This window comes from Lontra canadensis, unplaced genomic scaffold (genome assembly GCF_010015895.1).
Source record: "Lontra canadensis isolate GAN:19392208 unplaced genomic scaffold, GSC_riverotter_1.0 scaffold146, whole genome shotgun sequence".
NCBI lineage: Eukaryota > Metazoa > Chordata > Mammalia > Carnivora > Mustelidae > Lontra > Lontra canadensis.
Window position 1 is genome coordinate 971,750 of NW_022631140.1, and position 15,126 is coordinate 986,875.

Sequence of the window (15,126 nt, forward strand, 5' to 3'; positions counted from 1 at the left end):
ATTTTTTAAAAACATACCAATGACTCATTATAACTGCTCCCAACCTCATTTCTCAGATGAACTTCAAGCCAAATTAACTGCTTGGTGTTACATGTAGTATGTCTAAACCAGACTCTTTTTCCTGAAGAGGATGGGCCCTTCTATAAATGTTTGAGGAAAGATAATTCATTCAGTACCTAAATATCAGGGGCTAAGCTATGTGCTTAAACACATCACATTAATTCAATACTCAAAGCAACCATATGGTTGGGCACTAATATCCATACTTTACAGCTTAGGAGAGGGTCGAGGTAAGTTAAGGGATTTGGCCAAGCCACGTAAGGTAGTAAGTGGCTGGGGGAGGGGAGTAGTATTAACTCAGAGTCATAATTTAATAATAATAAATTCATAATAATAATGAATTCATAGTAATTCCAATAATAATGTGCTGCTCTAATCACCTATGCTAGAAAAATCACGTTTGCGTCCTCTTCCTCCTTACCTACTGCATCCAATATACTGCCGAAGTACAGCAAGGCTATTACAAGCACAGCTTTGCAGCCAGACAGATCTTGATGTAATTATAAGCCAGGGCTGCTACTGAAGAGCTGTGGAGTACCATTAATAGAATGGACAGGGAAAGTCCTGACATCTATAAGAGAGCACAGAGCTAGAGAGTAACTCTTGCTGGGACGGTTAGCATCGGCTGCTCAAATGGGATGTAGACCCATGGAGCAATTAAGTAACGTGCCCAGGTCACAGACACTGTTGTTTGTGGAGCTAGGATTTAAAAACCTGGTCCATTTGGCTCTAGAGACTTTGTTCATAACCAGTATATGTTAGCATTTTCATGCGTGGGAACCTTAATTCTCCTCAATTCTCTATCTGGCTTGTAGTAAATGCTTCAAAATAGTTTGAGAAATGAATGGACAAACAAGCCGTCAGCACCTATCAGAACATATTGAAACAAAGTGGCCTTTGAGAAAACTGTAATCACAGACATTTTCTGCCTCCCCATCATTACAGGGCTCAGAAAGGCCCTTCTGTGGCCATCACTGAATGCATGTGCTGTCTGAATACCACTTCCACGTGCGGTGGTCTTCCTTGGGTGCAGGGAAACTAAGTGACCACCGGCAAGTGACTAAAAGTCTTGGTGCCTCAGTTTCCTCTACTGAAGAGGGAGGATAAGATCACCTGGGCCTCACAGGACTGTTGAGGATTCATTGCAATAATATGTGGAACTGCTTAGCACATATGCTTGGGGGGGTGTGTGTGCTCAATTTTAGCTGTAGTCTTATCAATCTAAGCTATAAACTGCTTATAAAAATGGGTAGAACATGGAGGGAGGGTGATTAAAATAATCATATAAAAAGTAGGATGGGCAGTCAGCTTACAGGAAACATTTTAGGATTCCCCATTCATAACTCCCTGCACGGAACTCTTCTTTTGCAATGCAGATATTGACGGACACAAATACATCCCCACCAAGCCATGAATGCATCAACTTGCTGCACTGCTAATGAAGACGGTGGGAGTCTCATAAGAAATGCCTTCTCTCACCTGACTGGTTTTTGCTGTTCTGCACCTCTCCGTTATTTTGTGGCTGTTGATTTGTTAAAGCACTGCTTTCTGACTGGCTGCTTAACACTTTAACAGCAGATCCCAGGTTTGCTGCTATGACAGGAAAATGCTGACCCCTCTTTAGAAGCTGTTTGTGTTCCTGGTGGCGAAATCGTGGCGGTACTTCTCGAGGATACCGAGGCAAGGCCTGTGCTGGCTGCGGCGGCTGCTGCGGCGGCTGCGGGGACTGCGGGGGCTGCTGGGGCGGCTGCTGTGGCGGCTGTGGCGGCTGTGGCTGCTGCTGCTGCTGCGGATTGTTGGCTGTGGCTCGCTTGGCATTATTATTAGTGCTGGTTGCTGTGGAAGTGCCGTTATTAGAGTTGGCAGGCTGAGGCTGGCTTACACTGGGCTTTATCTGTTCTGGCACTAATCCCAACAAAAGAAAAGGGGTGGAAAAGATTAGCCAGTAAAGTGTACCTCCACAGTAAGCCATCTAAGTAAAAAGGCACTAAGAAAAACAACCCTAAAGGAACAAAAGTTCAAGCGTGCAAGGATATCCTCATTCACAGGCTCAGGTTTTCTTAGGAGAGAGTCCGGTTTTACTTCTCCGACTACCCCTCCACAAGGAAGGGCACGGATGCCACTGGCATCCCCTGACCTCGACGACAGCTCCGACTCATCAGCTCTGGCCCATATTATTCTGATCAGAGAGCAAGCATCGATTACACAACTATGGAGCTCACAACAGCTCAAAGAGCAAAACTGGCAAATTGAGTTTTGGTTACCCTAAAAGAATCCTCAATTCCCTGGAAACTATTCTTAATCTGCCTCATTTTTAATGTGTTTGGTCCCTATTCTTCATCTTTGAAAGACAACACAAGAACAGATAGAAAGGGTAAAAAAACAATCTGATCATTTCTTTACAAAAAGGCACAGTTAACAGCATTTTTTGTTGTTAAAACATAAAGTCTGGATCAAACGGGACAAACTCAGAATGGGGAGGTAAAAACAAATATTACAGAACGACAACTATGAAACTAATTAAAATTGGAGAAGTAACTTAGATACCCTGTCTTAAGCAAATCTGAGAAATACCACTTGTCCACTGTATGAACAATGTAAAATTATAAACAGCAGATTTCTAGACTCTTAGAAGAGATTCAATAAGAAAACAGATGGAAATGCCTTAAGCTGGTGAAGATATACCTGATCTCTGAAACTACAGAGAGGCAGCATGGTATATGAACTTTTGGTGCCAGATGGACCCAGGTTTTAATCCCAGTGCTGCCTTTACTAAGCTTTGTGTCTTTGGGCAAGGTGTGTATACCTTACTGAGCCTATGGTCCCCTCTGTAAGATAGGGATAAAACCCATACCTTGCAGGGCTAGCCTAAAGTTAAATATGTTATCACTTTATAGAGCACTAAACACTAATAGTAGGTATTTTTTAATGATTGACACAATACCACCTTACACTTCTGTAACAGCTGAATGTTTCTGTGAGAGTCTGATGCATCTTTACAGATGCCACTGTCAGATACATAAAGTAAAACATCTCCATGTGACCAATGAGGATACTTGGGAGAAAAAGCTGTTTAAGAACTGAGAGCTCCAGGCCTGAAATTCGAATAGCCTGCCACCAGAACTGGGTTATCTCTGCGTCTTCCTTCTTGTCTGTACGGTACAGGCTGTCTTGGTCTAGTACCCAGCATAATGTAAAAACCCAGTAAGAAGAGGTTATTCCATGGGCCAGTATTTGTCAAATGTCTACTATGTGCATGATGCTGAAATAAAGAGGTCACCAGTATTGGTTCCAGTAGCCACCCAGTATTGGTTCCAGTGGCTACCCAAACCCATTTCATTTCCCGTACTCTCTCCCCGCAGCTCTAGAGTCTCCTTCATTTAGCAGTCCGGCCTCACTACTGCCTTCTTTCTCTGAGGCACTGGTGGACTTAGCCTACCTCATTAACACTAATACATCTTTTAATACATGATCTGACCTTTTTCAAAAGTAACTGATTTTTCTAAAGTAATACAAGCAAACTGTCATTTGGGAGGCCCTGCACTGAAAAGTCACTAACATTCTATCTATGGCTTGGAATCTTTTCCATTCCTCTTGAAGGCAAGTGAAAAGCCTCACGTTAAGAATTTGAGCAAAGTACACTCTAGGTCTAATTACTCTATGTGTGAAACTTTCGTCTCCCAGACATCTTAATGCTTCCAGAAAGTACCAATAATGTATATTCCTTTGCCACAAGGAAAATATGGCACTAGACTATTCTAAAGTACCTCTGAAACAAACAAACAAAAAAGATAAAGTATATGTAATTATAAAATCACAGAGAACACAAAAACTCTAACTCAGCCTTTACATGTTTAGTACCAGGCTCAACATGGTATCTGGCAACTGAACGCGACCTTATACCACTTACAATACTACCCAGTGCTAAAATACAGGCTTGCCTGTCACTTTATCACTAACAGGAAAAGAAAAGATTGTAATAATTTAAAACCCAAATAAGATACTGTTCAAAGAGATGCAAAATGTTCTTTAATGCAATCAAGGAACTAGAAGATAACCTACAGGCAAACACTGTGAATGGCCTCCATGAACGATGTACAAGAACCTCAACACTCCATTAAAAGTGACCAGGAATTCCAAAGCAGGATTTATGTCTGTCATGTAGCAGCCCCATCCCTACCGCATATTCAGAGAGCTGCTGTACTTATGGATGAAGTGTCATGGGGACAATAAGGCTGACATAGGGGCTCATTTCTGGAGCCAGAAAATTTCACCAAAACCAGTAAAAACGTTAAGACAATGTACTATTGATTATAAAACTGAACTAAATAACCTGAAATGAAATCTCAGCTATAAACGTGAAATGTACTAGAAGAATAAAGGAGAAGTTAGCAGTGTATGTAAGTAGGGAGGTAAGGATGGGGTTGCTGGGTAACAGATATAATTACTGAATAATTTTGGCTACTGTAATATATGCAGTTAAAATTTAGGTTAATTATGTCAGTAAATATCCAAACCATTGGAAAGAGGGGGAAAAAAATAGAAAACAAGAAAACCTGATCCATTCAACAGATACAGAAAAGGCAATAAAAGAATTATTTCAGAACTGCAGTTAATCTGTAATACAAAAGAATATGTCAAGCATAAGCCCCCAAAGATCTGTAATCAAAATAAATGTGAATGACTCAAATTCACTTGTTAATAAAGGGCCTTTAGTTTGTTAAAAAAATAAAAACTTAACGAATAGTTTGCAAAAATTAGTCCTGAAATAATACAGGAAGTTGAGCAGAAAGTACAAAGACAGATGCAGGATGAAAAATGCTAACAAAATTTAAATAAAAGCGACATTCATGTCAGGTTTTAAAAAGTCAATCAGAAAAGTATCATAAAGAATGAGATATCTCATGCTGATAAAAGAAACCAAATAAAAAGATATAAATAGTGAAGACTCCTATGTACTGAACTTTAGTATCAAAACATGCAAATCAAATGGAGACAGTAAAACTGAAAGAAACAAACAACCTTTTTGTGACAAATACCCATGGAACAGTTATAGAAAGTACACACACACCCCATACAGCACTAAAGAAAACATCACTAATTGCAAAAAGTACAAGTAATACAGATGGTATTTCTGAATTACATGCAATCCCATTAGAAACAACAAAACTAGCAAATAAAACTGCCTTAAATAAAGAGCTGAAGAAGAAATACCAGAACTGCAGGGTTATCAAGAAAATACTACTGAAAACTACACATAATAAATTTTAAGATATGGCTAAACCAGCACTCAGGGGAAATTCCTAGCCTTAATTATTTTCAACAAACATGAATGAATATAAAGCATCTTACTCAGGTTAAAAATGAACTAAAGGAAGCAGAAGGAAGTAGCAATCAATGACCTTAGAAGTGAACTAGTAACTCCAAGTCATGAGTTTAAGAAAAAATTTAACAAGTTAACTTAATTTTTAAAAAACGAAAATGGAAAAAAATGAGATGATTTTCTAAAATTCAGATATCTCTGGGGTGCCTGGGAGGCTCAGTTGTTAAGCATTTGCCTTCAGGTCAAGTCATGATCTCAGGGTCCTGGGTTTGAGCCCCACATCTGGCTCCCTACTCAGCGGGAAGGCTGCTTCTCCTCTCCTACTCCCCCTGCTTGTGTTCCTTCTCTCACTGTGTCTCTGTCAAATAAATAAATAAAATTTTTTAAATTAAATTATTTCTTTAGGCTCAACTCTAGAAATAATTTGAAAAGATGGGGGAAGGATTTAACACTGACCCCACAAAAGGCAAAAAAATAAAGATTAATTAGCACAGAAGAAATGGAGGAATTGATTAAATCCTCCATCAGGATCAGACAGTTTGATCAATATTACCATACATTCTTTTTAGCATACTTTTAAGAAACATGTAATCTAAGTCTAATGTTATTTAAATTGTTTAAGAGCACAGCATAAGATGGAACATCAACACTGTTACCAGTAAGTCTGACAAAATTTTAGTAATCCTACAGAATGGGGAGAAAAAAGAAAAAATATAAATCATTCCAGGAATTTTAAAAAATAAAAAAAGACATTAACTCCAAATGTAGAGATTCTGGAAATACAAGAAAATACTATGTATAATATATACTTATAAAACAAAAAAAACAGTTAAAAGGAACAATGTTCCGTAACATGGTTTAGCAAATCTTTCCTGTAAAGGGCCAGAGAGTAAACATTTCAGGCTTTGCAGGCCATCCAGTCTCTCTCGCAACTACTCAGCTGTTGTAGCACAAAAACCAGCCATAGACAACACGTAAATGAATGAATGTGGCTGTGTTCCAGTAAAACCTGATATACAAAAATAGGCCATGGACCAAATTTGCAAGCTATAGTTGCCCAGTATCTGCTCTATAAAATATAATTTACCAAAACCAGCTCAGAAGAGAAGATCCGATAATAATGACGAAGACACTGTAAAACTCCTCCAAGATTTACTTCTCCAAAAACCACGTGGCCCAGATGACTTTGCAGGGAATGTGCTTATAAAATCCTCAAGAAACATCCTATCAACCTCCATAAACTGTTCCAGAACAAAGAAGTGCAGATTCAAAAGACTGACTAGATTCAAATCTTTGCTCTGCAACTTACTAGATGCATAACCATGGCCCAGGTACTTAACCACCCGGTACCTCTGTTCCCTCATCTGTAAAACAGAGTTAAGTATTAATACCTCTACCAAGTAGGGTTGTTGTGAGGTTTTAACAAGATAATGGATGTAAAGAACTGAGAACAGGACCTGGGACCTGGCACCTGGCTACCACTCAATAAATGTTAGTGACCACTATTGCCATCTAGATTAAAAAAGAGGAGTAAGGATGACCCTCAGGTTTCTCACATGGAATGTGGGTAGACAGTGGTACCATTTACCAAGACAGGAAACAGAAGACAAAGACTAAGTTTGGGAAACACGTCAGAGAAAATGAGTTTAGTGAGTTTAGTTTTTAATGTGTTAGGTTTGCTGTTACTACAGGACAGCAATTCTCAAACATTTTGGTCTCAAGACCCCTTTGGATTTTTAAAAGTTAGAATACCAAAAAATCTTCTGTTTATGTGGGCTACAATTATATTTACCGTATTAGATATCTAAACAGGGAAATTTTAAAAATATATTAATTCATTAAAAAAAAAAACTCCTACATGAATGACTATATATTTTCTGAAATAACTATTTTCCAAAACAAAAAACCAGTGAAAAGTATATACTGTTTCACATTCTTCTCAATTTCTTTAATATCTGGCTTAACAGAAAAGTACATTTTCACATCTGCCTCTGCATCCAATTTGTTTTAACATCCACATTATGGAACTTCTAGAAACCACTAAGTACTCATGAGAAAAAGTGTGAATAAGACAAAGTCTTCCAATCATTATGAAAATAGCCTGACCTTGTTGATCTCATGACAGTTTCAGGCAGCCTCTTAAGAGTCTTCAGATAAACTCTGAAAACCACTGATATGGATATCCATGCATAGAATGCAACTGAATATACGGTTCTAAAGTTCAGTAGAAGTATGAACTAAAAATATAAATTTAGGATTCATCATACAGGTGGAAAAAAGTCAGGAGAGTAGAATGAGAAAAAATGTCAAGACCAAAAGGATGGGTTCCCATGGTAGAGAGAAGTAAAGGCGAGAGTAAGTTAGGACTGCCAGAGAGGCACAAGAGAAGGGGTCATTTATTTTAGAAAATGGTCTATCTACTCAAGCAGGGATTTCTTCCTCAAATTCTCCCTATCCCCAATAGATTATCTCCTTCATAGAATTCAAATGCATCCTTATCATCTACAATGTCCCTCCTGTGATTTTGGCCCTCCATCAATATACTCTTGCAAAAGCCTGCCAATTGGTCTCCTTGGCTTACATCTTCACACTCCCTTCCCCCAATTTTTACCCCCTCCTCCAAATCTATCATCTCTCTGCCCAAGTTATCTATATCACTAAAGTAACATCAGAGATCATCTAAAGTCCTTGGCATGGGGCGCCTGGGTGGCTCCGTTGGTTAAGCCACCGTCTTTGGCTCAGGTCATGATCCCGGAGTCCTAGGATAGTCCCATATCAGGCTTCCCCTGCTCTGCAGGGAGCCTGCTTCTCCCTCTCCCTCTGCCTCCCAACTCCCCCTGCTTGTGCTCTCTCTCTCTTGCTCTCGCCCTCTGTCGAATAAATAAAGTAAATATTTTAATAAACAAATAAATAAAGTCCTTGGCATGGCCAGATTTATATCCTGTTACGTCCACACACATTTCCTTCTCTCCCACACCAAGTGTCTGCAACACTCCAAAAGATACCATTCCTTTTTGTGATGCTTTGTGCCTAAAATGCCTTGATGTCTTTCTTGCAAATCTTTCTATCCAGCTTTCCCAGGAAACAACTAATCATCACCCACCCCCAACCTAGGTTCTGCTAATCTTAAAAGCATTTTATGACAAGCAATTTCCCCTCCTCTATTCCCATAAAACCCTTCTTAATGCATCCCTTCCACTGCACCCACTTACTTTAAGTGCTGGCTTTTCCTTTCTCCTTCTCTTTATCATTCCCAGCACCAAATACAGCAAATGGCCAAGAGCTGCTAGCTGAATGAACAACTGAAGAACTATCAACATACGATAGGGTGAACCACTGTGCAACACTGACATTTAAGAAGTGGACTAATTAAGAACCAGTAAAGAAGAGAGAGCAAAATCAAGAGAAGTAGAAAGAATAAGGAAGATGATGGTAGCTGGTTAGTATGTTGCTGAATAACTCAGTGGTTACAGATCTCTGCTCAGGAGGGAAAAAAAAAAAAAAAAAAAAATCCAGAGCCAGCATCTGGAGAACAAGTTCAGTCAATATGGTTGTTAATCTGGGAAGATACCCTTATCAGCCATGACATCATACATATCGTCCGTAACACCAGAAAAGTATTTTTAAGGAATTTCATTCAGTCAGTACAAAATACGCATAGGCACTATAACTTTTTTATGTTACTTTTTTTTTTAACGTTACATTTTTTTGCCAGACTGTGACCCAACTGGTCTTTCGCAATTTAAAGCTGATGGGCAAAACTTGCATAGGCCCAGAAATAAACAATTAAAAATTTTTTTAGAATAGAGAAATTACTTGTGCAAAGAATTTAAACCAACATTTTCCTAAATCATGCTCCAAATCAAGACTTCCCACTTTGCAAAACAATAGAACAACCAATATTACAGTTAAATTATTAACTTTTGCTACTTTCATGTATTTTATATTTCTTATGTATAAACTTTCTATCATTCTGTAAACCTGAAGCTGTTCAAAAAAATAGTCTATTCATCGCGGGGCAGGGGGGAGCAACTGTCTTATGTTAAGGTAAAAAAAATCAAGATTAGATACACAATTTAATATCTTAAATCCTAAATATACCAAATTCTCAATTTGTAGATTTTTTTACTTACTTACTGTTGTTATTAAAATATTAATATTTACGTATTTTAATCTTTAATATAACATTTTAAAATGCCATTTAAATAAATTTATCTCAGAAAACAGTAAATGAGTGAACTCTATTATCTAAAAGTTTAACAGAAACAACAGTTTAAATATAAAGTAGCCATTAACATCCTGAATTACACTACTTAATACCTCAAGCCTTTCCTTTTTTTGTATCTTTCCACCAGAGTCTGTAACTTAGCTTTGTGTAAGAGTTTTCATATTGGCTACATTGCAGATCTCCTAGAAATATTGGCTTAAGTATACAAAAATATCATTTTAAGACATGATTTCATTTTAAGAGAATGAAACATTAAACTGCCCTCCAAAAAAATAAAAACCATATACAGATTTGTGTTTAAATTCTTAAAAGAAATGAAATAGTTGAAATTACCAGTTCAAAATAATACTCAATACACATCTATGAATACACTTTTTAAGTGCTTTTTAAGACTGCTTTAGGCAAACTTTAAATTTACCTAAAGTAACTATTTCTTTTTTTTTTTTTTAAGATTTTATTTATTTTTTTGACAGAGATCACAAGTAGGCAGAGAGGCAGGCAGAGAGAGAGGGGGAAGCAGGCTCCCCGCAGAGCAGAAAGCCCAATGTGGGGCTCGATCCCAGGACCCTGAGATCATGACCTGAGCCAAAGGCAGAGGCTTTAACCCACTGAGCCACCCAGGTACCCCTAAAGTAACTATTTCTAATCTCAGTATGTATACAGAAAAAACAAAACCATCATGTTAAGCTCTTTGAAGGCAAATGTTGAGTACCTGTGAAAGCTCCTCAGTGGGAAAATGTTACTCTCACATAAAAGCAAAAGTACAGGATTTTCCTAAGTATTTTATTTTTTTAAGATTTTATTTACTTCACAGAGAGAGACACAGCAAGAGATGGAACACAAGCAGGGAGAGTGGGAAAGGGAGAAGCAGGCTTCCCGCTGAGCAGGGAGCCTGCTGAGGGGCTAGATCAGAGGACCCTGGGATCAAGACCTGAGCCAAAGGCAGATGCTTAACAACTAAGACACCCAGGCACCCCAGTGTTTTTTATTTTCACTAAGAAAATTTCCTACCTTCTCAAACAAATATGAGTAGGTGTAATCAACAAGATAAAAATGTACTAAAGCAATTTAGTAACAAGCCAGAGTTTCCAGAAAATAAAAGGCAACATTTCTAGCTGTCAATAATTAGGTTAAACTCCAAATGCTTGCTTGGTACCTCAGAAAATCCTTACCATTGCTCAAATGGTATTTTAAAAAAATAAAAGTCATCTATAAACATTCTTTAAAATCTTCATCACAGAGAATGATTTTATGCTCTTAAAAGCCACAACTTAACTTCTGGAAGAAAAGCTAATATCCTACAAACTAGTATATTTAAACTGTAACTGCATTTCAGGCAACACCACATATAAGATTTGTCGTTCTTCCCTACAGTTAAGGTTTCCAGTAAGTAATATAATCTCCTTAAGCCTAACCTCTCAAATCGATCATTCTAGCTGCCCTGCTCAAACAATAAGGTAGTTTTCAATAGTCTTCACTTTAAAGAATCTGCTTCATGATCAGAGTTAGAGCAAACAAGTATGGGTGAAATCAATTCTTCCAGACTTCCTGATTAATAGCAGCCGAGTCACACCAGGGCAGTTTCAAAAAGCACAAACCTGATGAAAACTTCAAGCAGATTAGAAAATTCTCTATACCAAGAAATTCCAAAGAAGGGGGCTTCCAACTTCTGTTGCTTTGCAACTCCACAGCTTTCCGCAGAAAATGGAGGAAAGGTACGATGTCACTTTACTGCTGTGGAGGTAATGCTCACCAACTTCCCCTGTATTTGAGGCCCAATAACTCAAATTCCATAGCCTTATATTTTAAGAGGGACAGGAGGGTAAACAAGAAACCAGAATAATGGTTAAACAATGCAAAGACCATTGTATTCAATTAAAATTGAGCCTACAAATCAAATTTATTTAAAACTTGGCCAAACATTGTACTACTATAAAAATCCTCTTCTTACTCATTAATAAGCATCCTGGATGATTTATAATATAATTCCCCTTTATGATATACATTCCCTGTCCTATACTAACTTAATTCATTCTGGAATGCTGAAGGGCACTGAAGGCACAGAAGGGCCAAGTCTGGCTTTTAAGTTGATACACATAGAGGCAATGCTAGAATTTTCATTGTGGACAAACAGCTGCAGTTTTAAGTGCCACTAGTCAACCTGGAAAATATTCAAATGCTTGTCAATCCACTAACTTCTGCTAATCCTTAGCAAGTTGAACTAAATGGCTATTTGATAATGTGGAAAACAACACTTAAAAGCTAATATGAAATATAACACACCATATTTATACTTTAAATAGGTACAAAAAAATCTTAATATTTTGGTTAAAAAGTTCCTAAAGTAAGGAAAAGTAACACATACCAAGGTATCATAAACAACTGATTCAAAATTAAATACTGAACTTAAACTAAATATTACACTGAATTCATTTAATATTATTTAAAAAATTTTTTTCAATTCATTTAATTTTAATTCACTTCACAAATCATCCAGAAATGGGAAGCATAACTTTTCCTGGGTCTTAGGGAAGCATCTACCTCCAATCCCTCAGGGAACTCAATCTTCCTACTCAAACATTCCCATATCAAATTACTAACACAAAGAGATACACAGCTAATTTACCTTGATACAATCTTCTACTCTCCAGCAAAATGCTTGAGCAATCTGTTCTAAAGTACAGACCTTCTCTAACAGCTGGAGGATATCCACACAATATTCACAGCATGGTATTTCCAAGATGTGAAGTTAATCTACCCATCAAATCTTGTCCAAATATGTGAGACTTAGAACATTACGATGATAAAAGATACAGTTTTCAAGCAGAGGTACATGCTTTAAAAGAAAATAAGTCAGACTACCCTGTCGTCTCTTTCAGAACTTACCATTTTAGAGGTGATTTTTTTTTTTAAAGATTTTATTCATTCATTTGACAGAGAGATCACAAGCAGGCAGAGAGGCAGGCAGAGAGAGAGGAGGAAGCAGGCTCCCTGCTGAGCAGAGAGCCCGATGCGGGGCTCGATCCCAGGACTCTGAGATCATGACCTGAGCCGAAGGCAGCGGCTTAACCCACTGAGCCACCCAGGCGCCCCTTAGAGGTGATTCTTAAATTTGTTTTATTATAACTACTATGGGGATATTTAAGAAAAAAAAAAAAAAAAAGATTCTTTAGCCTCATAGATTTAGTAAGTCAGTATCTGTATTTCTTCAAACAAGGGTCATACGTGGTTGTCACATCTAAGTAAATTTGGAAAACTGTTCTGACAGATACTGCTGCTACATGTAGAGAGCTTTGGACTTCCATTAGTGACTTAAAAAAAAAAAAAAAAAAAACAACCTTAAAAGTTATGCAATAAAGGAAATGTCCTAACTCACTGAAGATAATAAATTATTTAGGAAATACAGGACAGTTAATTTTTTTTAATTAGAAAAAATATAAAGTTCAGGGCGCCTGGGTGGCTCAGTTGGTTAAGCGTCCAACTCTTGATTTAGGCTCAGTTCGTGATCTCAGGGTCATGATATCAAGCCTCAGTCAGGTAGATTCTCTCTCTGCCCCACTCTGTTACTCCCCACTTGTGTGCTCTCTCTCTCTCTTAAAAAAAAATAAATAAATAAAGTTCAGATAAATCAAACAGTTAATAAAAAGCTTTTAGAAAATATGGGCAAAAATTTTTCCAAATCTGGATAAATGGTAGATTTTCCCAGCATAACTCAGTCAAGTAATCAGTGAATAAAAAATTGTTAAGTTTGACCAAATAAAATTATACAGTATTGTTTATTTTTGCAAGGGTGTGTGTGTGTGTGTGTTTATTCCAAACTAAAAGGCAAACTAGAAAAATATCTGTCCTTTAGAACAAATTAAAGGGATCCACTCTCTCTCCTCTCCCACTGTCTATCCCAATTTTCCCTAAATGAAGGAAAAGAGGTACTGTTTTGGGATAAGGCCCTTAAAGCTAATTCAGGGAAACATCCCACAAAGTCACTAGAGTTTAGGGTCAGAGTTTAACCTAAGAGTACAAAGGTTATTTACTTTTGCTTTTCTTGCTCTAAAATATATATTTGCATCCTCTGCATATATACCCCTATGCGGAGTCTACTATTGGGCAAAATTTAGATATTTCTGCCTGATACCTCAACTTCAGAACAACTTCAAACGTATGATATAATCTATAATTTTGGAAATATTTGCATCAAATATATGAGACAGAATGCTAATAAGTTTATTATACAAAAAATTCATGTAGGTGCTCCTGGTTGGCTCAGTGGGTTAAGCCTCTGCCTTCGGCTCAGGTCATGATCCCAGGGTCCTGGGATCGAGCCCAGCATTAGGCTCTCTGCTTGGCAGAGAGCCTGCTTTCCTCTCTTTCTCTCTCTCTGCCTGCCTCTCTGTCTGCTTGTGATGTCTCTCTGTCAAATAAATGAGTAAAATATTTAAAAAGAAAAAAAAAAGCTCATGTAAACTGGTAACAAAAGCTCTAAGGCCCAGGAAATAAATGGGTTAAGAACAAGAACGGGAAATTCATAAAATGAAAAAGGCACAAGTAATTAAACATATGATATTCCATTTTACCAATAAATACAGATCAAAGCAATAAAATACCAGTTTGGGCCTGCCAAATTTATAAAGATAATATACCCCATTCACATGCTGCAAGACCTATTCCTCGCACTATGGAAGATGCTGCACTGTGATTCACCCATGCTGGGTTGGGCTCTACTTTAATGAGAAGAAAAACCAAATCACCATCTGGGTGAAGAGGAACTCTGATGTGACTGGGGACACTGCTGGTATGTCCAGCTGGGAGGCTGAAAGGTTGCTAGGATATTGCACAACCACAAGGTTGGGAATTCAAATTCACTAAATATTAGCTAGATGCCAGGCACTCTGATACCACTCTAGCCTCACGATTCTATAAATTTAAAATATTATTTCCATTTTACAGATGAGGCAGTCAAGGCTTAGAAGAAGGCTTCCCATGATCAAACATCTAGTAAATGGCAGAGCTTTAGTTTAAAACCAAATTAGGCCCCCAAACCAATGTTCCTCCTAGTATAAATTAAGTTTCCCCTTACTTATAAGAGCAAAATCAAACTCTCCAAAAATAGGGAAGTCACTAATTATAGCGTAGTCACTCTGAAAGCTGCAAATCAAAACTTTCTATAATAAGATGTCTATACTCAGCATTTACTAGTCTCCGGTTCTGAGATTTATGTTCTATATTATTTCATTCCCACAACATCAAGTAGCCTGAATTATCTCCTTTCCACAGCATCGAACTGAGGCATGGAGGTTAAAGAACTTGCCCAAGGTCACAGAAACAAGAACTGTAAAGGCACTATTCAAATCCAATGCTATCTGACTCAGAAGCCTGGACTTTTAACACTACGCTGTGTTTATGCTAGAATTCCATGATTATCATCTTCAGTAGAAGATTCAATACTTTTTGCTTCAGGCCAAATGCTTTCTTTCCAGCTGCTTTTATCCAGTGCATTTTCAATGAGGCTGCAGCAGAG

General features: G+C 37.7%; 1 protein-coding gene across 8 annotated transcripts in view; it reads right to left on the reverse strand.

Moving 5' to 3' along the window:
• The window catches only part of TNRC6A (trinucleotide repeat containing adaptor 6A), a 104,978-nt gene that overhangs the window by 47,140 nt on the left and 42,712 nt on the right, over positions 1-15,126 (reverse strand). For all 8 annotated transcript variants that reach the window (XR_004381079.1, XM_032844050.1, XM_032844051.1 and 5 more), the window contains one exon: positions 1,540-1,965. Coding sequence is in view for 6 of the 8 variants with exons in the window: in XM_032844050.1 (XP_032699941.1) it covers positions 1,540-1,965 (426 nt within the window). In the remaining 2 variants the exon portion in view is untranslated. The remainder of the gene's footprint in view (positions 1-1,539; positions 1,966-15,126) is intronic.